Source organism: Penicillium hordei (assembly GCF_028827395.1).
Source record: "Penicillium hordei strain IBT 12815 chromosome Unknown utg000005l_segment0_segment0, whole genome shotgun sequence".
Classification (NCBI taxonomy): domain Eukaryota; kingdom Fungi; phylum Ascomycota; class Eurotiomycetes; order Eurotiales; family Aspergillaceae; genus Penicillium; species Penicillium hordei.
The window spans coordinates 2,137,610-2,164,418 of record NW_026623146.1 but is presented as its reverse complement, the minus strand read 5'-3'; the positions used below and the strand labels follow the sequence as shown (position 1 = coordinate 2,164,418).

The 26,809-nt window shown below is 46.5% G+C and overlaps 8 protein-coding genes across 8 annotated transcripts; all 8 read right to left on the bottom strand.

Moving 5' to 3' along the window:
• Nucleotides 1-4,044: 4,044 nt before the first annotated feature.
• Nucleotides 4,045-5,471, bottom strand: N7537_009761 (DUF2841 domain-containing protein; the record flags this gene model as incomplete). Its single annotated transcript, XM_056900815.1, has 4 exons — nt 4,045-4,652; nt 4,710-5,030; nt 5,136-5,337; nt 5,397-5,471. The coding sequence occupies 4 exons, from the start codon at nt 5,469-5,471 to the stop codon at nt 4,045-4,047; spliced, it is 1,206 nt and encodes a 401-aa protein (XP_056749483.1).
• A 3,735-nt stretch (nt 5,472-9,206) lies between these two features.
• N7537_009760 (uncharacterized protein) lies at nt 9,207-10,541 on the bottom strand (the record flags this gene model as incomplete). Its single annotated transcript, XM_056900814.1, has 1 exon — nt 9,207-10,541. The coding sequence occupies one exon, from the start codon at nt 10,539-10,541 to the stop codon at nt 9,207-9,209; it is 1,335 nt and encodes a 444-aa protein (XP_056749482.1).
• Nucleotides 10,542-10,940: 399 nt separating this feature from the next.
• On the bottom strand, nt 10,941-12,744 carry N7537_009759 (NUDIX hydrolase; the record flags this gene model as incomplete). Its single annotated transcript, XM_056900813.1, has 5 exons — nt 10,941-11,155; nt 11,376-11,750; nt 11,951-11,977; nt 12,080-12,236; nt 12,718-12,744. 5 exons carry the CDS (start codon nt 12,742-12,744, stop codon nt 10,941-10,943), a joined length of 801 nt encoding a protein of 266 aa, XP_056749481.1.
• A 653-nt stretch (nt 12,745-13,397) lies between these two features.
• N7537_009758 (MRS7 family protein) lies at nt 13,398-15,183 on the bottom strand (the record flags this gene model as incomplete). The annotated part of the gene is made up of 3 exons (XM_056900812.1): nt 15,088-15,183; nt 14,523-15,025; nt 13,398-14,453 (listed from the first exon to the last, which is right to left on the bottom strand). Exons 1-3 carry the CDS (start codon nt 15,152-15,154, stop codon nt 13,398-13,400), a joined length of 1,626 nt encoding a protein of 541 aa, XP_056749480.1. The 5' UTR covers nt 15,155-15,183.
• Nucleotides 15,184-15,665: 482 nt separating this feature from the next.
• Nucleotides 15,666-17,242, bottom strand: N7537_009757 (glycerophosphocholine acyltransferase; the record flags this gene model as incomplete). Its single annotated transcript, XM_056900811.1, has 2 exons — nt 15,666-16,398; nt 16,449-17,242. The coding sequence occupies 2 exons, from the start codon at nt 17,240-17,242 to the stop codon at nt 15,666-15,668; spliced, it is 1,527 nt and encodes a 508-aa protein (XP_056749479.1).
• A 279-nt stretch (nt 17,243-17,521) lies between these two features.
• On the bottom strand, nt 17,522-17,749 carry N7537_009756 (uncharacterized protein; the record flags this gene model as incomplete). Its single annotated transcript, XM_056900810.1, has 1 exon — nt 17,522-17,749. One exon carries the CDS (start codon nt 17,747-17,749, stop codon nt 17,522-17,524), a length of 228 nt encoding a protein of 75 aa, XP_056749478.1.
• A 314-nt stretch (nt 17,750-18,063) lies between these two features.
• On the bottom strand, nt 18,064-19,724 carry N7537_009755 (DUF2841 domain-containing protein; the record flags this gene model as incomplete). The annotated part of the gene is made up of 5 exons (XM_056900809.1): nt 18,064-18,509; nt 18,585-18,770; nt 18,832-19,293; nt 19,364-19,565; nt 19,632-19,724. 5 exons carry the CDS (start codon nt 19,722-19,724, stop codon nt 18,064-18,066), a joined length of 1,389 nt encoding a protein of 462 aa, XP_056749477.1.
• Nucleotides 19,725-25,137: 5,413 nt separating this feature from the next.
• N7537_009754 (uncharacterized protein) lies at nt 25,138-26,127 on the bottom strand (the record flags this gene model as incomplete). The annotated part of the gene is made up of 1 exon (XM_056900808.1): nt 25,138-26,127. One exon carries the CDS (start codon nt 26,125-26,127, stop codon nt 25,138-25,140), a length of 990 nt encoding a protein of 329 aa, XP_056749476.1.
• Between the last annotated feature and the right edge of the window lie 682 nt (nt 26,128-26,809).

Here is a 26,809-nt window from a genome sequence, read left to right as displayed (position 1 = left end):
CTACATCCGGCTCTGAGGAGAGGAAGCCTGGTCTGATCCAACCGGAAGGAGATATATCGTTATGTTAAGGGGTGAAATCACTATGAACTTAAAGATGAAGGAGAGCTTTGTCTTTGTCAAACCTATGGCCCGTGTGATCAAGGCTAGGGTGCCATAATAACTCGAGATTCCAGGTATGAAATGTATCAATAAGGATTTGAGGACCTGATGGATGGTTGGAGCGGCTTCGGTAAAGTCTTGGAATTTCTGATGCATCCGCGGTAGGATGTTAGGCAGGCGGGTAATCGGAGGCGTTAAAAAAAAGAGGCGGATGACTCGTATCATGGTTAATACTCTAGAATTTGGTTTTAGAGATGGGAGCTGAAGAGTATATATTAAGGTATAAGGCTTTTAATATCAACATTCACTGGGTGACCTGAATAAACTAATCAGCCACTCAACCTGATATTCGGAATTTGAAATTTCTTGACGTATGGTTCCATGTGGCCTCGACTCATACCTATGGAGTCCGGACATCATCGAATAGACGAGGCCCGTATTCCAGGCCAATCTATACCCTACTTCCGCGCTGTGTCATATATGATTGGTTTGTCGCTACTCCTTTCTCCACTTTGGCGAATCTTCCGTCTGTCCAGGCGTGTTTTCTACCAGATAACAACTCTCGCTGCCCAATTTTGCTTCCCCTCATTCGGTTGGCCGTTGAAGGGTCTTATGTGGGCTTCCGTATGGGCTAGATGGCAAGAACTTACTGGTAGATTCATATGAAATCCCTTTACCTAATGCTATTTAGCCCAGGCTAACCCCGAGCTTGTACCAGAGTTGCTAGTATAGTATCTGCTGTATAGATCGCTAGGTCAGAGCTATTTAAGAATGAAAAACTTTGAAGAGTACGATCACCGTTCATTGAATTAGAAATTCACTTACTAACTAACTACCGAAGACGTATTCGATCTTCAGAATTTACTTTCTTATTAGACACGATCAGCGGAAGCTAACAATCTACGCCGGTCTTATTCGTAACTTATCAGCCCCTTTAGATGCTCTAATAAACAATGGTTGTATAAAAGAGGCGGTATCTAAAGCTACTACTATAGATAACATAGAAGAGGAAACTTTTATTACTTTTTATGAGTTTAGTTACAAATGCAATTATACTACGTCTTACCGTAAAGACAAAGACAATGATAGCCATTTTAGTGTAGAGAGTAAGTACTGGTTAATACGTCACAAGAAAGATTACTTATACCTAACTTAGATCGAGTGCAACTAAAAGACTGCAATCTACAACAAGAATCAGAACCGGGGCTAGAAGCGGGACCGGGACCGGGACCAGAACCAGAACCAGAACCTCTAGTTTTATACCCCTGTGAGTAGGGAACGCTTAGTAAGAAAATGCAAAGAAAGAACTACTGTCCTTCACCCCCGCTAGAGATTGAATACGCGAACTCAATATATGTTCGAAGTCCATATAAACGCCGGTGGAGTCAGTTTAGAGGTTTTCGCTTGGTTAGAGATGAGGCCACAATCTCCCCTTATCCGGACCTTCTTACCCACGCAAAAATGTATATATTCGCGATACGGTATCTTATTGACCGATTAAGAGAATAGTGCTTAAAGTCACTTCACCGTATCCTTTACAATTTTACTCTTAACAGGCAAACTATAATATACATTCTTGATCTGCTAGTATATACCCATAAGCAGATAGGTAGACAAGAGCCAGGTGGATGCTATTCCCTTAGAATGTTGATCATTCTCTATATCTTACGTGAGGCGCGAACACTGGCTGAGAATACTCGATTTCGGCATATTTTGGATGACTATGGGGAAATGGCCTCTGATCTTGTTGCGAATCTTGTTGAATAATGGGCTTGGGATATGCTATAAGGGGAGAAATTAAAAATTTGTTTTCGACTTCGGCTTTCTGATAACTGCAGATTAACTAGAAAAGTGAGAGATGGCACTTCAGAATGGAGAAAGGAGTAGCGATGAGCCAACCACACATGCCAACAGCCAACAAGGGAATAGCGTACGTAGTGTGGAGTAGTCTTCGGTGTCATCGAAAGTTCTCGACTAGATCGAATGGAGTACATTGCAGAGAGCCGGAGCAGCTATATTAGAAGCAAGGAAGAGGCCGCTGGAGACATATTTGAACAAGAATACGCTAGACTGTGATATCAGGATCCGGACGGTTGGCTCTCACTGCTCGGGAAATGACGGTCTCTTTATATAGTGAGTAACGATGATTGTAGCTAAACGCGGAGAAACTCAATTTTACTTTCTGAAAGTCTGGACGATTGCGTTGGGTGAATCGAATTGCTAGGTCGCGATTTCCTGCACGTTTGTGGGGAAAGAAGCTGAAAACCAACCGGGGCACGGCTTTCAGATGAATCCAAAGGATTTATTGTATAGTTATTGAGCAGCCAAGTCTTCTTTCCGTCTTTTTGCTCGAGATATAAACGCAACTTGAAAGTTTTCGAGCAAGATCAAACCCTTGCATTTTTTGTTGATATCCAAGAACCTTATTATCAATGATATATACAAATATGAATTTGGTGCTCGATGTTGAGGTATCCACAAGATGACGCATAAGGTCCTCCCCGTTATGCGAGTAAAGTATGCGATTGATTGGGATACGCAGGCCACTGGGAGGCAGGATATCCATAATCAGAAGACTGTATAGCACGACCATACTTTCTAAGTCGGTATTATTAACACCTGGCCCCACTATATTCTCAATGAATGCCGGAGGGGCATATCCTATATGCCGAGAAAGAAAATCGGATGGCAGATCGGTAGTAATTGGCCCATCATCATACACACGCCGGGCCGATGAAATGATGTAAGTAGTGACATCGTCGCGTTCAATTATGAACCGAGGGTTGCTCATTTCACGGACATTAGTTAGATATCCGCTACATGTTGGATCAAAGAAAAACATACAGAATTGACTTATAACCCGTAGCGATTGTGTAGTGAGGGGCTTGGTAGGTGTTATTGGTGTTATTGACATGGCTTAGGAAACAGAGGATGTAAAATGCCATGTGACTACGATGGTTAGTAGAATAATTACATGGGAATAGAGACACTTTATAGCTTTCTGCAGGTTCGTCTTATTGATAAACGTAAGCAACAGTTGGGCTCCGATGAAGAAAACAAGAAATACCCAGTTAGTTGATCGCTTCGTAGAATCATAGCCTTTCTTACTGTCTGTCTAGTTAACGAAGTAATAGCGAGTTCTTGTAAAGATACACTCAACTCCTGTAGGGGAATTGGAGGTTCATGATCTCTAAAGAGGATAAAGGAGAGAAGATCTTCTCTATCTAGAGAACTTAAGTTAATCTAGACGGATAAAAACTGGCTCTTACTTACCTGGTGTAACTAACCACTATAAGTCTCGCTTGTTAAAATGAGATACGTTGTCCTCTTTAGGATTGGCACCCATTGTTGGAGTATCATTCGAGCTTCGTTCGAATCGAGATTGTTGATTGTATGTTTACATAGCTTCGTTGTGTGTTCATATAGCTCTATGATTCCCTAGAAACTTCGATCATTGATAAATGAAACTGGGAGGAGAGATATGCGATGCTTTGTCCTAAGATGAAAGGTTTTCGAAAGGGTTTACTAGGATGATAATCATGACTTATATATCAAATCTCATTCACCAACAAAAAGCCCGACAAATTTCCAAAGCACATACACAGCAAACAACCAAAGATAAAGACTATCAAAAGACGGGGGGAAAATAGGAAAGATCTGCAGAAAAAGTGTCGGACAAGGTGAGACCAGAGAGCAAAACGCTAAACCGAAATATGATATCAGAAACTGCAAACTCCCGAGACTTTTCAAATCAAACCAAGAAATTTTCTTGTCCAGTGTTTCTTATTATGGCGTCGCCTATTTTTCAATCCGTAATCAACAAAGAAAGAGAAATGGAAAAAAACAATAAGTCTCACAAGGCCACTGAAATTTAGACGTAGTAGTAGAGTGGCAGCCCATTGTGGTGGCCAATTGATCCTGGGCAGACTGGCTGGGACCCTTGGCTTATGGTGTTGTGGTAGTCCATATTGTGAAAGCTTGTAGAGTCCATAAGTATTTGATTGTGCATTGTAGTACTTTGACTAGTTGCCAGTGAGGCGTAGTCTTCTGGGATGGCAACGTTTTGATAGGAGTTTGTATCGATCCAGCCGCCGTAGTGGCCTGGGCTTCAGTGTGCTGATGATCAGAGGTACACCATGAGAAATTGTTCTGCGTGGAGACTGGAGTGTCGCTTATCATAGGAGTACTGGGTATAGGCTGCAAAAACGAGTTGGTGTATTCGGGCCGCATTTTGTAGTCAGGATTATCCTGTTGGTCGGCAACTTCGAAGTTGAGAGGTATTGGTATGGATGAACTACCTGGGAGATCGTAGGCTGATGCTAAAGCAAGATCCTTGGTCTTTGTGGTCAGGGTAGTAGATCTTTGCTCAACAGATACTAGCATCAGTCCCAGGTCTTTGGCCTTAGGCACCCGAAGGAGCTCATAGATGATCTCGACCTCGCGTGGGTCCTTCAAGTCCCGTTTGGCATCTCTAACGATTTTCTCCAATTTATCAGCAGTGATATCATAGCCACCGAGCTTGCGAAGAATGTGAAGAAACAGTTTGATGCGGTCTAGTCCACAAAATGTCAGCACGGACCAGGATGAATCACTATATAGAAAAAACATACCTGGTTTCACCATGTGATCAGGCTCCTTATGCTTAACGTCCGAGGGCCACAACTCAAGCTTAGTCTTTTCTGGGTTGCACCTAGTGCCTGGAGCCGACCCTGGTGGTGGCTTCCCGCCGTTATTAGGGTGTTTGACTTGCTTGCGCGGCTCGATAAACTTTATAAATGCCTTAAGAATCACACGGCAAGTACACTGTAGGAAGCGTTTGAGGGTATCTTCATAGTAAACCATAACTTTTTTTGTATCCCCAACTCTTAAAGGGACCATTTCAATCGAACCGTTGAAGTTGTCGCCGTCCAAACCCTGCTGGGCCAAAGGCTCTTCAGAGGCGGACATAGTATTGCTCGTGCGTCATCTCAATCGACGGCGTAGTGTCTCTGCAAAAAGATTAGTGGGTGCCCATATATACAGAATACTTTCCATACGGTCAATGGGCTGGTGGCGGCCGATGCGTTCGCCTAGAATTTCGAGGAAATTCTGGCAGACTTTCGGGTTGAACACACTGGTGTCTTGTTCTTGGATAGACTGAGATTCGTAGGTCTTGAGCCTGCCCTCATGATCGATATAGATCATGGCGTAGTGGGTGTAAAGAAGGAGAAATGACGGGCGAGACACAATCATCTCGGGCTGGACCACAATATCAGCAAGAATTAATCAAATTTGTCAGTTACAGAAGACAGTCATACAAGAGCAACATCCAATCCCGGGACCCCTTGGAGGGTAGAGGCAGACCTCTTCATGGCACGCGTTGTGGTAACCATTGCGACAGTATGTCGACTGAGATGGTCCACCGTAGCCTATATGGCTCGTCGTGGGGGTTGGCTATCTTTTAAAGGACGCTGGAAATACTGTGGAAAATGATGCAACAAAGGATAGCGTAATAAAAGTAGGCTATTCAATCTAGATAACGATGGACTTAAGGAGTGGGTGGTGACGTGGGAATATATAATATATATATTTCTTAAGCTTTTATTTATATGGTGTAAGATGAACGTCCATTTTCGGCTTTTTCCCCTCAAGGCGTCTCGGGAAAAGGGAAAATGTTCTCGAACATGAAGAATAAGTCATACTCAACCAAGGACTCCTAGCATTGTGGTGGAGGTGTTTGGGGTTGTTTTTTTGGGGGTGGGGCGCCTGGCTTTCTAACGCTGGTTGTATCGTATCCACCCCTGTTCTAATGAGGCTTAGCTTCTGTTGGAAACCGCAAAAAACACCTGCATTGGCTCAAGTGAGAGGAGACTCGCAGAATTGATTATGGCTAGGGCTAATGTGGATGAAATAAGATCTGCAAAAGATAGATTTAGATATTGTTGTCTCTCTCTTTTTGAATATTATCTTGCTTTACACGATCCCTCGAGTGGTTTGCATTCTGTGTTCGATTGGCCCAAACAACTATACTTCCTGATTAGAAGGAGGAAATAAAGTAGACGACTGTAGAACTTACAGAGATCCACATATCAAACTAATGGTTATATGAAATTGAGAGACATCTTAATCCTGTGATATAATCAGTTTCTGTGAGTATATTAAATTTGCAAATCTCGATATGAGACATACATTTGGGCCACGGCCATTCCAGAAATGCCTTGCTATTTGCAAAAGCCGAAATCGAAAAATGCAGCCAACGATGAAAGCAAACCAGGAAGGTAGGGTGTAGATCAAAATCTGGGAAATTGAGTCGTCATCCATACTTAAGGGTAGTTGAACAGCCTTTTGCTTTGGATTCCAGACGGTTAATATACTAGGAAATCAAGGTGCATGTATAATAAAAACTTACAGACTGCCTTTATAACTGATGCATTACGAGGTTCTCTTGCTGCTTGGATAAAACAGGCATTAGCTAGTAACTTATTAGAAATGCAGATCTATCTTAACTGGCTTCGGCATCCTTACTCTATTTGTTGATCGCCCAATGGCACTTCATTCATGCTTTGCTTTTTTATCCTCGTCATTAATTTTGCAGTCTTGCTAAACCATAATGCCATATATCTGGGGGATCAGGGAGAGGAGAATGATCGCGATATCGAATGTCCCATCTCAACTATTCTAGTTTCCTAATTTGTTGAGTATAAAATTATGGTCTGAGATGGCGTAAGGGCAATAGTGGTTTGGGATTAAGTTACAAGCATATTTCAGCGATTAAGGAAATGATTCAAAACATTCGGCTATCTCCCTGATCATTCCGCAACCGCGACGGGCATAGAATCTTCCCTTCTACCTTTCACCCAGTCAAGAGCATTCGAAACAGCCATCTCAGGGTTGTCTCCGAAACCCATCAGATAGTTATTAACCTCCGCTACGGTCAATTGACTAAAGGAAACAATATCTACAAATTTGTTAGAGAGCTCTGATATGCTATTCTCCTATATCGACCGATCGTTTGGTTCTCTTTCTGCACTAATCGAAGAGGTAAATAGAGACTCCTCGTCAAAAAACGCATGAAAGAGCTGCTTAACGCTCATAGTATCCACGAAGCCAAAGTGATATCTTTTATCTACCCGGCTAGGTCAAATCAAGGCCGGATCAAGCTTTTCTAGATGATTCGTGGTTATAATAAGGATACGGCCCTCCTATACTATAACGCTATCAAGACAGTTCAAAAGGGCCGATAAAGAAATTCCAGCGCTATAAAGTTTATTTTCTAGGAGCGAATTCTCCACTCTACTAGTATTGCTAGGATCCTTTATTCGCCGATTGCCCTCTTAGCTAATTCCGGTATTATCTACGTCTTTAAGGGGTATAATATAACGTTTTAGAAGGCTTTAGAAGAGGCTAACTAAGCTATCCTTATTAAGCTTTTCAGAGTTTAAGCTAACCGTATAGATATTAAGCCAAAGGCGCCCCGCAATTGTAAAGCATATACTTGACTTTCCGGTTCTGGGAGGACTATAGAGAAGATAACCTCGGCGGTATAGAATACCATGGAACCTATACTAGACTCTTCTTCGTAGTCCTATTGGATCCTGTCTAACACATTCCTTTCCATCCATTGTATGAACTGGAAATACTTACTCTAAGGCAGCGGGTACTTATGTCACGCTCGAGCGAGTTCATCCGGCTTATGTAATGATCAGGCGATGAGCAAGTTTAATGATTATGTAATATTCAGGGGCGTGCTCAGTTTTACTCAGTGAGCACTAAAGCGGAAAGGGAAAGCCATATCGCGCAGCCTAAAATCCGGTGAATATGTATGACACAATACTAATCGAAGGTTCAATACTCCATGTAAGCCAAGAGAACATGAAGCAAACGTACCTAAGCTGAAATCTAGATCTCCGTAGAACGACATCTCACTACTGATGCAAAACACACCACATTAGCGTAGCAACCTACCCACAGGTCCTTCATCAACATAGAGCGAGGTACTTCAATTCCGAAAAGTCGGTGACACCATCATTCTAAATGAGGGGTTAGTCTAAAGCCAAACAAGACTCCAAGCCCTGATTTAAGTCCTGCACAACACTATTCCACGGACTATTATTAACGAACAGCTCATCCAGACGGACACCGCTAGTTCTAGGGAGAACTGCTTGTCGACACGAGGTTGTGGTTACACGCACTCACTCGGAAAATGTTTTCTCGATTTGCTGTTACACTAGAATCGACGAGGGCGCTCATGTGCCTGGTTTACCCCTCCTTTGGAATTTACAATCCAGTCTGGTCCTGTCTACATACATTATCTAGCAGACAGGTCTGCAATATAAAGACCCTTGCTTTTACACTATGTATCAACGCGAACATACAAGCCCGGTGGCGAAATGTGGGCTCTGTGACTAGACTGGACCGGAGTGAACTTAACATTTGACTGTGAAGGCGGGTGTGTATTAAATATGGCCGGAATGATTGCCTGACAGTGACGATCCACGTTGGCCATTTTGGATTGCAGCTGTGTCTGTGCTCTATGTACATGCATACATGTAAGAAACCAAGAATACTAGATCCATCTGTATAAATGGTCCGATATAGGTTGTGCCGATAAGTTTAATTGCGGTTACTTGAGTTTAATGCAGTTGACTATCCAAGATTGAGGTGGTAAATCTGAAAGCTAGTGTTGATGTTCATTGAATCCAAATAGGTAATAACTCAGATTCAAGAGCAGACTCTGATTTTAGTCTAGAGTCAGCGGCTCAACCCATGTTAAGCCAGAAACCCTCGCTCTGAAAACGACTGTAAAAGTCTAGTGTTGACAAAGGTCCCAACCAAAGGCGGGAGAAAATACATAAAGAAATAGAACATGGTATGTAACGAGAGCTTGGTAGGACATAAATGCCCGGGTAAAGGGGAAATGAAGGAACATAGATAACCGAGAGGCGAGTGAAGATAGAATGATGCAGTTAGAGCCAAAATAAGAACAAAGTTGTAAAGCGGAGAGGGTATAGGTATAGATATGAGATGTGGTCGTGAGATGTCATGAGATGAGTGAGTGCTGAAAAACAATATTTAAAAAACAAACAAAAGAAAAGTCAAAGTAGTTTCAGCAAGGCAAAAGCCAAACCTCAAACCCATGGATCAGCCTGCACATAAGTATGTGGGTTGACGGGCCCAACCAACTTGATCTGAGCTTTTAACCGCTCTCTTCTGCGATCATCTTTTGACTCTGTAATCTTCTTCTTCGCACCCAGGAACACCCCTCGGGTATTATGCTGGGACTGCTTCCGCGAAGACAAAGAAGGGCTGGCCTTTGCATAAGATAAGTTGGGGGCCGAAGATGAAGACAGCTCTGCAGCCGAGCCGGGCGAAGACTTATATCTCGGGAACTGAACGTTCCGCTTCTTGGATTTGGGCGATTCCCAGGCCACAGGGCCGTGTTTCTGGTATGCGGATAGGGGAACCGCTAGTTGTTTCGGCCGGGGCGTTGTGGGGGTTGAGAGCGACGTAGGCGACGTTGGTGAGATTGGTGTTTGAAGATAGAATTTGTGGTTGGTATAGTCATACTCGCTACTCGAGGATGTAGCCACGGATGTAACTCGGACAGCGACATTGGTGTCCAAGGCCAAGGAGGAGAACTGTGGCGTCGGCGCAGTGCTGCTGAGTGTACCTCCTGCATCATTGAGGTGGTCCATGGGAGCTGTCGCCGGGCGGGGAATTTCCTTGGACTTATTATCTGCGGTCGAGTCTCGTGAGAGAGTACGGTGGACGTAAGTCTTGATTGAGTCGCGCACTCCGCCGAGACCACCGCGGTCGAGCGAATGCCAGCGGTACTTGCCCTTGGCGAACTCCAGTGGGTTTCCTATTTTGCGGGTTTTATTGTTCGGTGTAACCATATTTGGGCTGATGCGGCCACTGGCCTGTAGAGCGGAAGGCGCCAATTCGGGGAAATAATCCCACTTTTTCTCGCGGAAATAGTGATTTGTACCTGTGCGATTTGGGGTCCAATGCGACGGGCGCCCGTACTGTGTCTCAGAAAATGAAGAGGAAACTGATACCGAGGGCTCAACAATCGATGGCGGGATATTGATATCTATCGAGTCCGTGCGTTTATGTGGAGGTTGCGGGGATATTCTCAGAAGTTGATCGGCCGATGGAGCAGGGTGATCGGCTAAGTCGTCGAAGTCGGAGCCAGAATTAACGAAGATGGGATAGCTATCTGCTGAATGGCGGGGTTCACTTCCAGTGAAGCTATCGAGGGTACTTTCGGTATCGCTGTCGCTGGAGTCACTCCACATAGCCGAACATTCTGGTTCTTCGGGGAGGGGCTTTGCGGGGAGCGGTTTGTTGAGAAAGAGATCGGAGCGTGTTGAGAAGGGATTTTGGGGTGACAGGGGTGAGAGTGGTGGGATTACTCGCTCAAGTCCTTCAAGTGAACGAGATGGTCGGACCGGGGGTGCCATTCGACTATGATACGAAAAGGTTGGGGAAGGCATTTTGGATTCGAGAATGTCGAGTCAATAGGAAGTATAAAAATCATCCATCAAAGAAAATGGGTGATATGAATAATAAGAATAATAGCAACTATCAAAGAAAAGAGTTAAGAGAGGGAGTCCAGAGTATATTACTTGGGAATATATAAGATAAAATATAAGATATAAGATAATATACGGTAATATCATATATACAGTACGACAAAAGTAATCGTCAAACGAACTGACGCAAGGACTTTGGACCACCCTTGCTCCGCTTAACGAAATATGATTGGCTTAGACCGGATATAATTGGGCTGATTCCAAGAGATTTACTTTATCTAGTTACTCTGTAGGCCTGACATGTTCCTTTTCTCGCACAGCCCTCTTCTAACTAAGTTTGGCTGCCTTTTCTTGTAATCGGCCCAACTGACAAAGCTGAGCGATCATCTCCTCGTCTCCAAAATGACTGTTATGTTCAAATTCCGGTTCCTGCGCGTATGCGACACGGGCTGCATCGACAATAATTCTAGCGGTCATGCCAAAGATACGATAGACATGATCTTCCCCATGTTCACTAATTTCACGAACAAAGAACTGGTGCACTAGTGGCGTAGTTAGTATTATGGCTTTTCTCTCCTTTTCTTGGCTCCCCTATTTCCCGTCTTGAAAGGAAAAAAACAAAAAAGAAAAAAAGAAACCAAAGAAACTAAAATAAACATTCTATGTCACGATCCACCCTGGGGTATCCCATATGGACTATGGACATCTAGAAATCACAAAATGAACAGAAAAAGGAAAAGGAAAAAATGAAAATAGACTTACTTCTCCATTGTGAATTATGCCACATCCCCCAAGCCCCACGATACCATTCATGTCCATTCTGTCCATTCTGTCCACTCTCGCTCAAAAAGTCCTTGAATGGCGCCGTAAAAACAGCCTCAACCTCTCTTGCATCCAAAATAGGAATAAGTGACACCTCAGGATCGGCATTCAGCCCCGAGTGTAGATCATGGCTGTGGAGGAGAGCAACGCAGGGACGTACAACCACCTCCGTTTTGGCAAGATTTGCCGGGAACTCGCAGAGATGCTCCACGCTGAATGGGGGTGGAAGCTTTTGGTTAATGTCGGGGAGGCCGATCTCCTCACTTGCCTCGCGACGTGCCGTTTGGAAGGCTGTTTCCATGTTATCTGCTCGGCCTAAGGAGTAGAAGGCATCAGTTCATACTTCCTTTTTCTTTCTTTTTCTTTTTCTTTTTCTATCTTCTTTTTCCCAATTCATCTTAAGGCGACCAACTTGACTCGGCGTCCGGCCTTTTTCTTTTTCTCTTTCTTTTTCTTTTCTTTTTTTCTTTTCTTTTTCCCCCCTCCTTTTGTCTTGGGGAAAGCTATCAACTTACCACCAGGCAAAGCAGCATCTCCTGCATCTACACCCGAACGAAATTAGCCTACTCCCGAACAACCAACCCATGTCATGCAGCCTCCTGAAAACAGGGCTGATCCACGTATTTTCTCCTTAGAAGACTTACACGAACTTAGTGTCTTAGCCCGGATCGTAACAACGACCTTAAGGTCACCCTTGGCATCGGCGAAGAGCAGTATCAGCACCGCCGCCCGTCTGCTTAGCGGGACCGAATTGTACACGGTTGGCGGGGGGATGTAGTTGCGGAGTCTGCTGATTGCTTCCTATAGATACATCATAAGTGTCAGGGTATTCTTTTCCCTGGGGGTGGGATTTCAAAATCCGGATGGACATCCACGGGGAAAAGGAAGAACGGGTGAGGTCTCGGTTGGAACAAAAAAAAAAAACCTTCTTGACCGCGAAGAACTTGTCTTAGACAGGAAAAAAGGAATATTCCATCTCACTCTTCCCCCAAATCAAGAGGTTTGAAGTCCAACGCAACATGTAAGACTTGTAGCCGAAACTCAAATGACCCTATCTCCCATACCTCCTTGGATACATATCCAGGTATGATCGTCCTGGGAAAAAAAACATAGAAAACAAACATGGCAATTTAAGACAACATGTGGCTTAAGGGGGGTAAACAGGGGGGTAAAAAATGGCAGGGATAATACGCATGGCAAAATGGATACAGCAGATTCATATTACACAAGTGGACACGCGGTCATTTCGGATAGCTGCAGAGAATATTGAAGTTACACGTACCTGAGATGTAGGATTTAGGGGCGCCATTATTTTGGAATTTCGGGGTTGGGGTTTGGGAGTGCTGGGGTTGGAGTGGAATAATTTGAGTTGGTTTTGGTTCTGGAGGCTGGTGGTACTGAAACGAAGTCTCTGGAAGAGGTTGAGCTGTCGTTTCCGCATTTCAAACGAATTCGTTATACCGAACTATGTACTTGGTACTCCGTAGGGCAGTTGGCTATACTGGGGAAAGACGGGGTTTGGTGTAGTAGCCGAGGTAACTTGAGAATGTCGGTATCGGTGTCGGTGACTAATAGTAGAAACCTAGTCAACTAGTTATTGGAGAATACTTTATTACCCCCGACTGTTACAGGTACTTAAGAAAGGGGAGAGATGCACTGGAGTTATTGGGGTTGTTCGCTTTATAGTTATCCACTTGATGCAATTGTGATACATGTATATGAAATAGCCAGAGGAAATCAATAAAGTACACCAGGTCACATGGAGAAGAGATCAATAAAATAAGGTAGAGGGGCGGGGATAAAATGGTCTATCAACATAGCGAGAATAAATAAGACAGGGTGAGAACTGAAAGGGGGGAGAAAACCAAGTGAGAGCCGACAAAACACAGCAACCATCTATATGACAAGTACAACCCAAATGCCTGAAATCGAAACACAAAATCGCCAGCATATTCATATCAACTACGAGCTTTCACTCTTCTTCGCGTCCTTGGACCCGGCCTTCTCGGCGCGGTCACCTTCCACCAAGGCCTCATTAGCCTCAGCAGACTGCTTAGCGCCATCAGCGAGAGCCTCAACCTTGGCCTCCTCCTTCTCATCGATATCCTCGATATCCTTAGGCGCCGAAACACCCGTGCTCTCATTCTCGCTGTTCTGCTCGTTCTCCTCTTCGATCAGCTCCTCCTGCTCCTTGATTACCTCAAGACGCTGCTTGTTGGTAGCAGCACCCTCGGCATTGTGGACCTCGAGCTCGATCTCGTGGAACAATTCCTCGGGAATGCTGGAGAGCACAGACTTGAGCGCGTCGATTTGCGACGCAAACTCGGACTCCTTGCCACCCTGCGTGTACAGGTAGGCATTGCTCAAAACCAACAAAGTTGAGGGAACACCCTGCTTGAGACGCAGCTCGAGCCACATGCCGAGATCCTCGCGCAGGCGCGCGGGGGAGACGCCGTGTGTGCGGATTCCACGCGAGGCGCTGGCCATCTGCAGTTCGGGGACGGAGAGCGAATCAACGCCCTCGTAGAAGATCGCGCGGTCATCACGCTTGATCTGGCGCATGCGGTGCCGGATAGTGTACCGGAGCATGGCGTCGGTACCAAAGGAGTTCAGGTTCATGTAGCGGCAAATGCCGACCAACTGGGGCCGAGACAGGTTGTCAAGGGTCAGGTCATCCTTGAAGATCTTGCAAACCTTGATGACATCCTCTGTTGAGGGCGATTCACCGGTAGTGCGGATCTTGCGGAAGAAGTCCGTGAATTCGTCGTTCTTGACAGTGGCGGCGGTCAAGGGCAAACCAGTCTCCCGTATGGTGTTGCGCAAGAATCCAGAAACCTCTTTGCGGGTTGATCTGAGGTTCAACGCTTTGGCATCGCGGGCTTTCTGCCCCTCGTAGGTACTGGGGAGCATGTTGGGGAAGATCTTTAGGGCGACGGGGAGCAGGAGTTCAGCAAAGGGAACGATGAGGAACATCGAAAATGGAACCAGGCGTCCTAGATCCTTTGTAGTACGTTGGAGCTATGAGCAAAGGTTAGGTTAGCTAAACAGTACAAAATATCGAAATATTCCTGGTGGCGCAAAGCATACCTGGCGGTGCTCTCGGCGACTGAGTTCATAACCACCGGCCATCTTCAACGCCAGTCTCGAACTAATCTTGACCTCAGTGGAAAGCAACTTTGTGCCATCCCAGTAGTGCTGCAACTCTTTCTTGACCTTTTGTCCAAGTGTCAACTTCTTCGCGCTCTTCTTCTCGGCCAACTTCTGATCCTCTGGGTTCGTCTTTGCGGCAGCTCCAGCGGACGGTGGCTTGCTAACAGCTGACCTTGTCTCGGCGGGCTGGGTCTGCGCAACGGTAGATTGTGCCTGCGTGGTCTGTTCTTGGGAGAGCGGCTTCTTGGCTTGCTCGGCATTGAACCCGGGGGGAGGATAGTTTTGAGAAGAGTTGTTCGATGTGGATTGCTCGGTCGCATATCCACGCTGGGGCATCAGAATGGCAAGCGCCGAGATTTGGGATGGCAGATCGCGGCCATTTTGTAGAAGGCTGCGGGCTGCAATGGAGGCCGGGCTCAGTGCACTAGAACGACCACGGGCTGCCGGAAAATATCAGCAACTGCCATTAATATCGAGTTTCTCGATGTTCTTCAACACTTACCGATCAGCGCAGACCGGAAAGCAGGTGTTCCGCGGACCAATCCGGTCGATCTCATTGTGGCGGACATTTGCGGGAAACGTTGGGTTAAAAAAAAGTGAAGTGCTCGAAGCAACGAGTAAAGGGTCTGTAGGTGCAACAACAATGAAATAAATGATTAAGCCTAATGTCCACGAGATGAAAAATAAATCACAGTAATAAGTTGATGATCATGAAAGTTTGGAATGTCCTGGAACCGGATCCGATGAGATGTTGTGATGTACGGCCGCAGTCATCTTGCACGTGACAGCCGATACCGCCTCGGGTTTTGCTCGGGGTTAAACAGATATCCGGACAAGTTCTAGAACGGGCCGAAGGCATGTACAAAGAGTTAAAGTACAAAAGTAATTTCATTGTGCAAATATAATTCAAAATGTTCAGATCAATCTGGATAGCCCAATTTTGTACATTTATATGACTAAAAAGAAAACTCGCTCAGTAATTTCAAGATTCTTGAATCTTGACAAAAAAGAATCCAACAAAACGAGGGTATATAAGGACTGGCATAAATGATGGCAACAAAATATTATGTCCCTTGAGGTTCAAATTCGCTCTCTAACGAGAGAGACCTTGTTTAAACTTTCCTGCGGGATATCGGTAGAAGAGACCTCGGCGGTATCCAACAAGGGGATTCGATCGACGCTGGATCGCTTCTCCTCGCTGTGTGCATTGATGGCTTCACTGAGAGGACTGGGCTCAGCGGCAAGCAAAGGACTAGTTGTTCCTTCGGGGGAGCTCTGCCAGCGTGCCACATCTGTCTTGAGCTGCTCCAGCTCCTTCTGGAAGCGCTTTCCAAAGACGTCGATGTAGTAAGTTGCTCCATTGTGGATGCTCCAGACAAATAGCGCAGACATGAACAGACCGCTGGCCCATTTGGACCAGAACCAGATGGGACAGGGGATCATTGTGGACAAAGCGAACCCATACTGGATGAACATGAAGCATGGCTCTTGCAGCGCTTCGGGTAGGCTAAGCACAAATCGCCCAATCCACGCCTTAGAGTATGACTTGCGCAGCCATGTGAAACTGGTCGGGCGACCCGCTGCGATCTTGTCGCGACGGCGCACGGTAATCAGGAAGTGGTACATGAGCTGCCATACCACATAGGGAGCCGTGGACCAGAGTACCATGGCACCAAGACCATAGTGCTCTGGGTCCCCGGGCTGACTATACTTGATGTTGTAGACAGCAGGGAAGCGTTCCTTCAGCTTCTCAACCGGAGTCAGGTGTATGATGCAGTGCAAAGTTACGGGTGGCATAATATGGATGAAGAGACTGTAGAGACATGAGCGAACGAACTTTGTACCTTTCGATATCTAACGTACCTGACAACCTTGTCCATACTGTGGAAGACCATAGAGTTGCGCCACATGGCGATTGCAGCCGCATTGTTCCCGAATGTCAAGCAGAAGGTGCTAATAAAAAGCCGTTTCGAGTTGGGGAAGACCCAAATACTCAGCATGCAGAGCAAATTGACAAAGTAGCAGAGATCGGCCAAGAAGTAGTGGTAGCCCTTAGCATGGTACGTGAAGTAGCGGATGGGCATGAAATATGCCAGCTGAGCGCTAAACCAGATGTAAAAGTACTCTGGGCAAGCACCGATCAGGTAGCCGCTGATGAAGATATTGAGCACACCGGCAATAAAAGACATTTTCTCCCGGAGGGTAACAGTTGCCGTCTTGTTCCACTGCTTTCCCAGGCGCTCCACACCCTGCTTCATCCGAGAACGATATTTTTCCAGCTTCTCATCAGCGGTCGGTGCCCGGCGCTTCCATTCACCCACAACACGATCCTTGGCATTCAAGGAAGACGACTTGAGCTTCTCCCGCTGCTTGCGCACCTTCTCCCTTTGCATGGCGATGGTCTGCTGCCATTTCTCCAGGCGCTGTGAGAGCTGGATGTTGTCGAGTAGGTCGAAAACAGTCAGCTTGTCCAGAGGTGGAAATGACTCCCAGTCCTCCTGGTACGAGCTGCTGTTTGAGAAGGAGCCGTTTCGCGACAGACTTCCTGGGGATGTGGGAGGAGAGCCAAATTCATCGTTGTCGGTCAAGTCGTCGGAAGGGAAGGGCACATTGATCTCGTCCAGGCCTGGCGTGGAGACCAGCGGCTCGGCTGACATGGTGGGATCAGACTTCCTTCTTGAACTGGTGCTCTCTATCAAAAACTGTTGCTGGAAGAAGAGTATTGTCGGTCCGTCCCGGGTATTGGGATATGGTCGACTAAGGAAACGGTTGAATGTTAGCATCCCCATAGTTGCAAGCCCAAAGAGCACAGCTTAGTATGAGATGTGCCAGACAGGCGCGAGGGCTCCAAAATCACAGCCATTATGTAGACATGAGGGGCAATTAAAAAGACGACGGCAATCTTACCTTATCAGTAGATCACGCGTTTGCTAGACTCAGTGGGCGATGATGGCGAACTGTGGTTGGCGATCCACAGGGTCAATAACTCCGGACTCACTGGCGCATGACACGAAAACGGCGATACAGAACTGCTGCTGCTGCTTTGATGCAGTCACAAAGGTTAGGGAGATACTTGGACGAGAACCAGCGAGAAGTTGAGAAGTTGACGTGTGCCTGTGTTGTGAGTGTTGGTTGGACGGAGAGCGGCGCTGGGGGATCGTCATGCGGACCCAATCAGCGAGCTGTATTGGCCCAGGTGTGAAGTTGTCGCCTGAGGCAGTGAACTTTATAGTTCCTGTTGTACTTGAACTGTTCTAATATAGTGTTGGCCATATTTGAGTTGTCCCATTCATTTATTACAAATTCTGCCTAGCTTCTCGTATATGAAAGCGAGGTGACAAACCATCCCAAGTAAGAAAAGAAAACATAATTATAAGAAAAAGCAGCCAGTGAAACCCCATATCCATGTCCAGCCAAACGCTCACAAACTCCAGGTATGTACTGGTGAAAACAAGAGAGGGAAGGGAACAGAACAATGCTAATATCCAAACTGCGATGAAGGGTTGGGATGTGACCAGAACCCGGGCCCTTTATCAGACACAAACGGTTGCGAGTAGTACCCAGACAGGTAACTCGGGTCTGGATGCATAGATTTTGTGACATTTGGGGACTCAAGAGGGGGGATTACATGCACTGATGGTGCTATACCCATTGGGTAGCCGAAGCTGCCTGTCGGGCTGTGTGGACCGCTTGACTCGCTAGTGGTGGGTGAGAGAGGCAGATTATGCGAGTGGTGTAGCTTTGAGTCTTCTTCTTCTAGCGTAGAAATGCTGGGGTTATCACCTGCATCCTGCATGTCATGTTCGGTCTCAATCATAGACGCTGTTACTGGTGCTGCATGTGCACGGGATGATAGTTCATCGCCATCTTGGAAGATTGCTTCTGGTAGATGTGTTTGTGTTACCTGAATCAAGGTACTGGCGTCTGTAATGACAAAAGCACAGAGAGGGTTAGTGGAACTGCTGCTTGGGTCTTGTGTTGGGATAGGGTGACACGTACCGATTTCACCATCCAGGTACTGTTCTTCCATTTGTCGCACAAAGTAGATCTCGTCTAGAACCTGCAGCCGGTTGGCAGGGGTAATCTGGCGTCTCACGTCTTGGCCAGCGTCTCGCAGTTTGTCTGTTGTGACCCCGTGGCTATCTTTTAGTTCACAGAGGATATGAACAAGAAGTCGCAGTCGGTCTATCGTCAGTTAGTATTGACCCATATTCTCATACCACTGATACTAAAAGAATATGCCTACCAGGCTTGAGCAGATGATCAGGCTCTTTATGTAAAACACCAGCGGGCCACCATGCAGGCTTGGTGAACTCCGGGTCAACACGCTGTGAGACACCGGCAATAACCCTGCGTCCATTGTATGGGTAATGGACCTGCTTCCTCGGCTCCACAAGCTTGATATAGGACTTTGCAATAGCGCGGCAGTTGAGCTGCTGGAAATCCTCGAATGCCTTCTCGTAGTACCGTCGCAGCAGTGCCCGGTTGCCGACACGAAGAACAGTCCGTCCAGGTGGGGGTGTGATAGGCGGCGGCGAGCTAGATTTAGGTCGAGACCTGGGCAAGCCGTTGGCACGCTTCGACTTTTTTCGGCTTTGTTGTGAGGACCACTGGAATGGGATCATCTCAGCCTGTCTCGTCTGACCAGTTGGCCCCCATCCAGAAGGTGGTTGCTCGTCCCAAGGCGAGTGGGGTGCTTGGGCTGGGTCTGCAAGGAGAAGGGGGAAAAAAGTCAGTGTTGCCGCTCTGAAACTTTGGATTCTAGAAACCTGGCTCACTTGTGAACTGCGGACTTGTCTGTGGGGTCTGGCCAGTCATTTCGATGAATCGGTCTGTAACATCTGGTGTGAAGATGGCGCCTTCGCAGCCGGCAATTGAGGGCGAGGCTTGTAGTTGCCATTGACCGTTGTGGTCAAGGTATATCATGGCGAAGTGTGGGTGTGAGTATTCGGCGGTATGAGGTTGTTTAGGGGTGATCGGCTATTCAATTATTAGCCAAACTTGATACTTGTTGCCTTTTGTTTTGCAATCTGGAAATTCTATTACCATGTTCATCGGCGGTTGCGGCGGGATGCACGTATCGGAGTGTCTTCGCCCCTGCACCTCTCCAGGAAATGGATATCCACGATTCATATCCATATTGTGAGATGGTATGGGGGTATGAAAATTGAATTCACAAGATCAGGGCTCACTGCGCTTGTTAAAACGTAGTAACTTGCAAATACAACTTCTGAAATACAGGATAAACCTGGGTCTCTCGACAATCGACCCGGGGTGTCAATTTAATAGAAGGAAGAGTCAACGCAGGCTGCCGATGGATAAGAAATCCGGGGACATTCGATTAGGGGCAGGGTCCAGGCGAGGTAAATATACCACAGAGTAACAATACGGGACCATGTCCATGATCTCCCAATCCCGCCGTCCGACGCCAGACCCCGAGGATTGGCATATTTCTCCACATGACATCTCCCCTGAAAGTGCGAATCGGTTTTAGTGCTAATGCAAGGAAAAATGAATAGCTGCAAAGTCGAGCGTGTGGCAATACGAAAGCTTCCGTATCACTTCTTTCTGCATCCTGTGATTGGACCATCGACTTCTGCCCCTTTGAAATGTGTAGTCGATGGGTCGAGTCCGTTCTGCGCATTGACGCTTAGGGCTGTGATCAATGGATGAGTGTCACATTAACCTTGTTCGATCCATGGTTCCGTCGGGGGATCCGTGATCGGCTGAACCTTGGAACGTCTCAACTTCCAACGCTCAGAGAAACAGCCACAAAGATCGTCAATTCACAAATCAAAAGTTCCAATCTGTCCAAATTTATCAAAATGGATACAAATCCATCCAACACTTGCTCCGCTATCTGCATAACTCGTAGGCTTTCTGCAGCAAGCCGTTGTTGTACCCATAAATATATTGCCCGCTCCAATACACCAAGTTTACCCTCTAATCTTCTAATCCATCAAAAAATGGTAGACATACCAGTCGCAAGCTGTATCTAATTGAGGGGCGGTCCAATAAGCCCAAGGTGGGACCTTTTCTCTATCCAATCGCATCACCCGATCGGCGATCCCTAGACCACATCAGCCACGACAGGTGATAAAGAAGAAGAGCGGTCATCCTCGACGCCTCTGAGATCATCACCTGCAAGCCAAGAGAGGCTAATAAACCACTGACTAATGCACGGTCTAGTTGAATCTCTCCAACTTCCTATGGATCTCCTCCGTATGGATACTTACTTGCGTTGCCAGTGCGTCAGCGTAGTGGGCTTTTTCAACTACATCGTACGCGCAGCTGCGCCCACAGCTCAATGTTTTTCTTTACTGCATTTTTTTTTACTTTCTTTTTTTCCTCGGGAATTTGTGTGTAAGAGAGTAATGTTAGGCTTCCAAGTACGGAGTACTACAATCTTTATCTCCACCGGGCGCTAGGTCCAAGTACCATTGTCCGTGCGGCCCTTCTCCAACCTAATCTACGCCGGTCTGAAGACCTGGAGATAAATCCTTTCCGTCTGTCTGGTTCGAAAAGCTGAGGTCCCCGGGGATCAAAGCCGTAGACGCGACCATCGAATCTTGAGCTTATTTTCAGGTTCGCGGAAGTTGGTTTGTGATTCCGGGCGTACGAAAGCATTATCCTAGGCATTATCCTGGTCAATCTTCATTGTTTCCTTTTTGTTTTGGCTTCTTGGTCTCGCTCGCGGTCACTTCATTCTTTTTTCTTTTCTTTTTTTCACTTTTTCCTTTCAGCATGGTGTAAATGCACCAACTCGAGGTATGTATCGAATTGCCACTAGCATGGGTTCTTCAAGTTGGTGATTCCAAATTCTGCTTCCCTGCGGCATCGTGCATGAGCGGACGTGGCAACCCGGAGCTAGAGTCAACGCATTCTTCGAACCCGAAGGACATCTACTGTCTGTATCCATAAAGAAGAGGAGCCCCAAGGTTAACTGAATTTCAACTACCATTGGGATCGGTTCCCTGCCCCCGGATCGACAGTGTCTAATGGGAGCGGGGGGCCACGGATGGCAGACCAAGAAGCCGATCATTACGAATTTGATCAACCGCTCCATTATTCCCTATGGCCTTAACGAAGTAGGTATTGTTTCTTTTTCTCGGCCCTGTGGTATACAGCATAGCCAACCATTGAAAATGGTCATGATTAGCTACCTATGTAGCGCCACCAGGATCTCGGCCTGCGGCAGCAGCGGATTGCAGCTGTAGCGAGGCCCAATGTTATGAGGGAGTGCCGTTGTGTATTATCATTATTATTTTTCCGCCGTCTCTTTGGCCTTGTTTTATTTGCTTTTTCTGAGGGGCTGGTATCATTGCTATCTGGACTGGCCATTTGGACTGGGTCAACACATACGGAAAATGTAACCGTACCACATTATTTGATGCTATTCGATGACCCTGCGGGCCGCATATTCCTGTCGTGCAACATAACGGTACTGGCAATTTCACTTTATATTGCAATGAGAGATATCGAGGTTTTCGATCTTGAGAAAAGTCAGCACTTGACTACAGTTGAAGATAGGGTCCCAGCAAGTATCGGCCTTGTATACGTTTTACCAATCTGCCCGATGCCCTTTGACCTATATATCCTACGGTTTGAGGGTTGGAATATATTGGATTGGTCCATGGCCGATGTTCTTTGCCACGCAGCCTTATTATCATCGACCAAAGCAAGAAAATAATAATAATAATAATAATAATAATAGTAAAACAATACTAATTCCACGCCATCAGTAACACGGGCCTAGGTACGAATTACATTGCACCTAGACGCCAAGCAGCAAAGCAAAAATATACACCCCCTGAGCCGCATTGGCCCCAAACTCTGTAATACCCAAGGGTGCACAATCCCCACAAGAGAATACACCACAAAGCCCCCCTTAGCAAGTGGCGTGGAAAGACGTGTCCCTTGCGTATATGTGCGGGCCGCAACACCCAAGAGATGAAATGATCAACAGCGGAATACATACGGAGTACAATATTACGATCAATTCTATTATTGTACTCTTTATTCTGTAGGGAGTACATTTTAGGAAGAATATCTCCCCTTATCATGGCCGTATTATGCGCATGAATAGATCACCATCTGCCCGTGGGCGCGAGCTGCTCCTGTATGTACCGCTACCGTTGCACAACACTTTGAAGGGGGCCATATTTGGAAGTACTGCTTTTTTATTTTTAATCCTCGGTAACAAAATATCCCGTGTTCCTGATGTACAAAGTGTATCTACACCGCGGAATGTTATTCAGCATATATGAATATGTGCGTCTCGGCGGGTGGTGGTCCCGGGGCTCCCGCCTGTTGACATTCCGTTACCATTGCTAGCTGCGTGCAGATGGTTAAATCCTGGTACCGGGAAAGTGTGCAGGAAACCTGCATTATTGGAAATTTGGCCTCGGGTCGCCTCCGTGGTGTCCGGGGGGTTGATGCTGGGCATGATTTGCAATGTTCGTTGGGGTTACAGTTACTTGGATGGTGGCGGTGACTATACCCAAGTAGACGGCACCTGATGACTCCGTCGTTCCTCTCACCGTACTTGGCGTCGGGTTGCCAGAAAGGAAATTAGAACAATTGGCTAAGGACTCCGTCGAAGCTTGGGTTTATTCTCAGTGGTTACTGATTCCGTCGCTCTCGCTTTCCTCGGCCATTATGCTTGTACTTGTAAAGCGCTATATCAAACATTGCCACCTCGGGGGCTGCCAAGGGGGAGCCTAGAACTCATTCGACCCCGGATTATAGATAAAGGGCTGTCTGTCCAGATGCAATGCGAATATAGAAAGTCGGGGTCAGGCACACTGACCAGTCACAGTAGCTCTGGATGTATAAAGAATTACAGTACACTATCAGTCGGGAACTGTCTTTAACCCCATATACCAGTGGGTCCGAATTGATTCCTTAAGCTTTCCAAATACCTTTGGACCCATAGACACGGACCCAGAGTCGGGAACAGATCCGTTCCCGTGTCACCTTAATTGACCAAGAAAGCTCAATTTTAAGCCTTTTGATCGCACGGTCAAGTCTGAACTCCATCCCAAGCCCTCGTCTTTGTCGTTGTACTGTTGCAAACTTATCACAGGAATCCGGGCCAGCCTATTTTTCTTCTGCCAGAGGTAGATTCTCGAGCTGGATCTCGTCGCATTTTTGGTCACTGCTTAGTACCGTAGCAGCTGGGGAATCACAATAGTACGGGCGGTAGGACCTCAGCTCCGACTGTGTTCGTATCCAGTCGAACGGGTTGCCTTGATTCACGGTAGTCCGCGTCCTTGTGCATGTGCCCTTGGTGGACGGTCCTGCCGTATCTGGGGGTCCGAGTTATTGGTAAGATTCACAGTTATGCGATGAGGTTATATTTAGCATCCGTCGCCATAGCAGAGAACTCGGCTCTACCTGGCGCTTGACTGCTCGTTCCATTGATAGCCACTTGGTCGATTAGCCGCTCTCTATCTAATTCACAGGGCACAAACAGTTTGAACGAGTCAGTTGGTTTCTCATTTCCCAATAAGCCACTGTTCTGTCTTTGTAAGCTTTTCAGGCAAGGGTCATGACAAGGATTTCATTCATAGCTTCAGTGGAATTTGTGTCGGGCACACCGTTCCAATGATTGACTTCTACGGACCTAGATCATACAGAGCAGGTCTCTGTGCAGATATTAGTAAAAGCAGTTCCTGCAGCTCTGTACTTACGTATAAAACAATTGACTCCGATCCGGGATCTCACGCCTTGGAGATCATCGAATTGGTCCACCAAACTTTGAAATTTTTTCGGTCGGAGTTTTGAGAACCTGGTCACTCTATGAACCTGCCAGGTCAGAGAAGGAGCGAAGCTCAACAGAGGACGTGCAGATCCTGTTGACACTTTCACCTTTTGAGATTTAGGATGTTTGCTCTCCATCTCCCTTTAGTAGCATAGCTCAATTCATAGTTTTTCTGCCCTCTTTTCCCTTCGCAGTTCCATCTTTTGGATTGTAGTAGGCCCAAACAAAAAATGCCTTAGACTATAAGAAGCTTGAAGGTCATGCGTATAATATCATGTCTACGACCATGAAAGGTCCATCTAAAAACTTCATCCATTCTTCCCAACGTCTGATGGCACTTGTTCCTGAAAGTTCGATTGTGGACGCGGCAGATATGCTCTTTGTAACCGAAGTCAGCTTTTCAGATCATCGTCTGCTTAAATGTATTTCACTAGCCATGGCTTTTTTTGTGTGGGGGGTGGGGGGGGGGGGGTGTTAGTTGAAGAAATAGATCTGTGGGAACGATAATATATATCAGAAGGCTGGGCAAAGCTTGGCTTTTATCTTCTTTTCACCTTAGGGTACCTCGGTCAACTGGACAATTCGTTCTTTCAACAGGTGCTGTGCAATGGATAGAAGAGATTCTACTCCGCACTTAGATTTGAATTTGCTAGTAAATAGTAATATAACTAACAGACCCAGAGTACTCTATCTTAATCCACCGCATGAGCAATCTCGTCTCATGATATCGATCGCGTACAGTCCTCTCACAACTCTCCAATTCCAAAATACACAACCCCCTAACCCCCTTTAGTGTTTCAGAGTGAGCACGGCAGGCTTCCACGGCAGGGAATTGTAGTTGCCACCGGCGGTCGGGTCTCGTCCCTGGTAGAGGAATTGCAGGTTGCATGGATCGATAGTCATTGTTTGGTCAGGGTTGGTACGAACCAAATCGCCATGACTGATGTCGTTGGTCCAGGTTGCACCGCTATTGGCTTTTCCGGCAAACGGCTTGCTCTCGCTTGCTGCCTGCGGTTCCCACGAACCGCCGAGACTGTTGGAGACGAATGAACGGAAATACCGCTGCCCTTGTGATCCAATTGCTTCGACGATCATAAGGTACTTGTTCTGGCCCTTGACGGTGTACACTTGAACTGCTTCGAATAAGTCGTTCCTAGCGCCACTCAGTACCACTTCGGAATTTGTTCCGAAGTTTCCAGGGAAATTGCCGATCGGCATGCTGGTGCGGTAGATCTTGCCATTGTCCCCCGCAAAGAAAAGGTACATATGCGTAGAGTCACCGATAACGGTCTGATCAATGGCGCCGGTATCCGTGCCGGTGACCTTCCCGGAAAAGAGGGCTTGCTCCGATGACCATCCATTGACATTGGTAGGATCCCTTGATGTCCGGTAGGTAAACGTGCTCGAGCCCCATTGGTAGGCTAGGACCCAAATGTTCTTTGGCTGAAAGTAGAACAAAGTGGGCGCAACAGCGTTAAAGCTCGTTGCGACTTGACTCGCGGTTGCCATGCCAGACCAATCCGAAAAGGCGCCGAAGCCCATCGAGCCGTATTTCCCACTTGCGTCGGTGGTTGATGCATATACGACGTGCTTATTGTTAAAAACCACGTTGGTGAAATCCTTGACTGCGGTCCATCCGGACTTTGGATTCGCCAGAGCGTTAGTTGATGTCCAACTATAAGATGATGGAAGCGCGCAGCCGGCGAAGGCAGCTGGTACTGATGCGAGCAACAACATGCCAGATGACACCAGGCCAGCTTTTTCCTTGGAGAATCGCATTGTTGTTGAGAACCTAGTGTATGGTGGTGGTTTATTTGATTGAAGACTTGAAGCACATATAAAAACCACCTAGGCAGGAACCGACCTTGTTTAAATACTCCAAGGATGGCTTATAAATTGAAAAGTTCGACCTGGGTAAATGAATTGAGCTAATTCCTTTTGGAAATGACTGACCGTTGGTGTGTTTTAGAGATTATCCAAAATTAGACTACATCAGCCAGAGACATCAGTCCACCGGAGTATTCCCCCTTTAGAAATAGTTGCGAGCTTGAACTCCACATCGAAGTAACCATTCCAAGCCTATGTTCAGGCTGAGTTTCGGTATGCATAGAAGAGATCATGAGTTTAGCCGTGGGTCTTGATGGCGACGCTAGGCGGATTGACTTTTTACTGTTGCATTATCATCATACGGCTGTTTCACTATCGAACACTAGTTTCAAGAAACTCCTTCTTGGTGGTTATACCTTCTCAGCGTACGTTGCGCCTTGCTGAAAGCTGAAGAACGTCAGATGTAATTCCCCGAGGAACCTCCAAGCGGGATTGAGCTTTTACTGTTACATTATCATCATATGGCTGTTTCACTATCGAACACTAGTTTCAAGAAACTCCTTCTTGGTAGTTATACCTTCTCAGCGTACGTTGCGCCTTGCTGAAAGCTGAAGAACGTCAAATGTAATTCCCC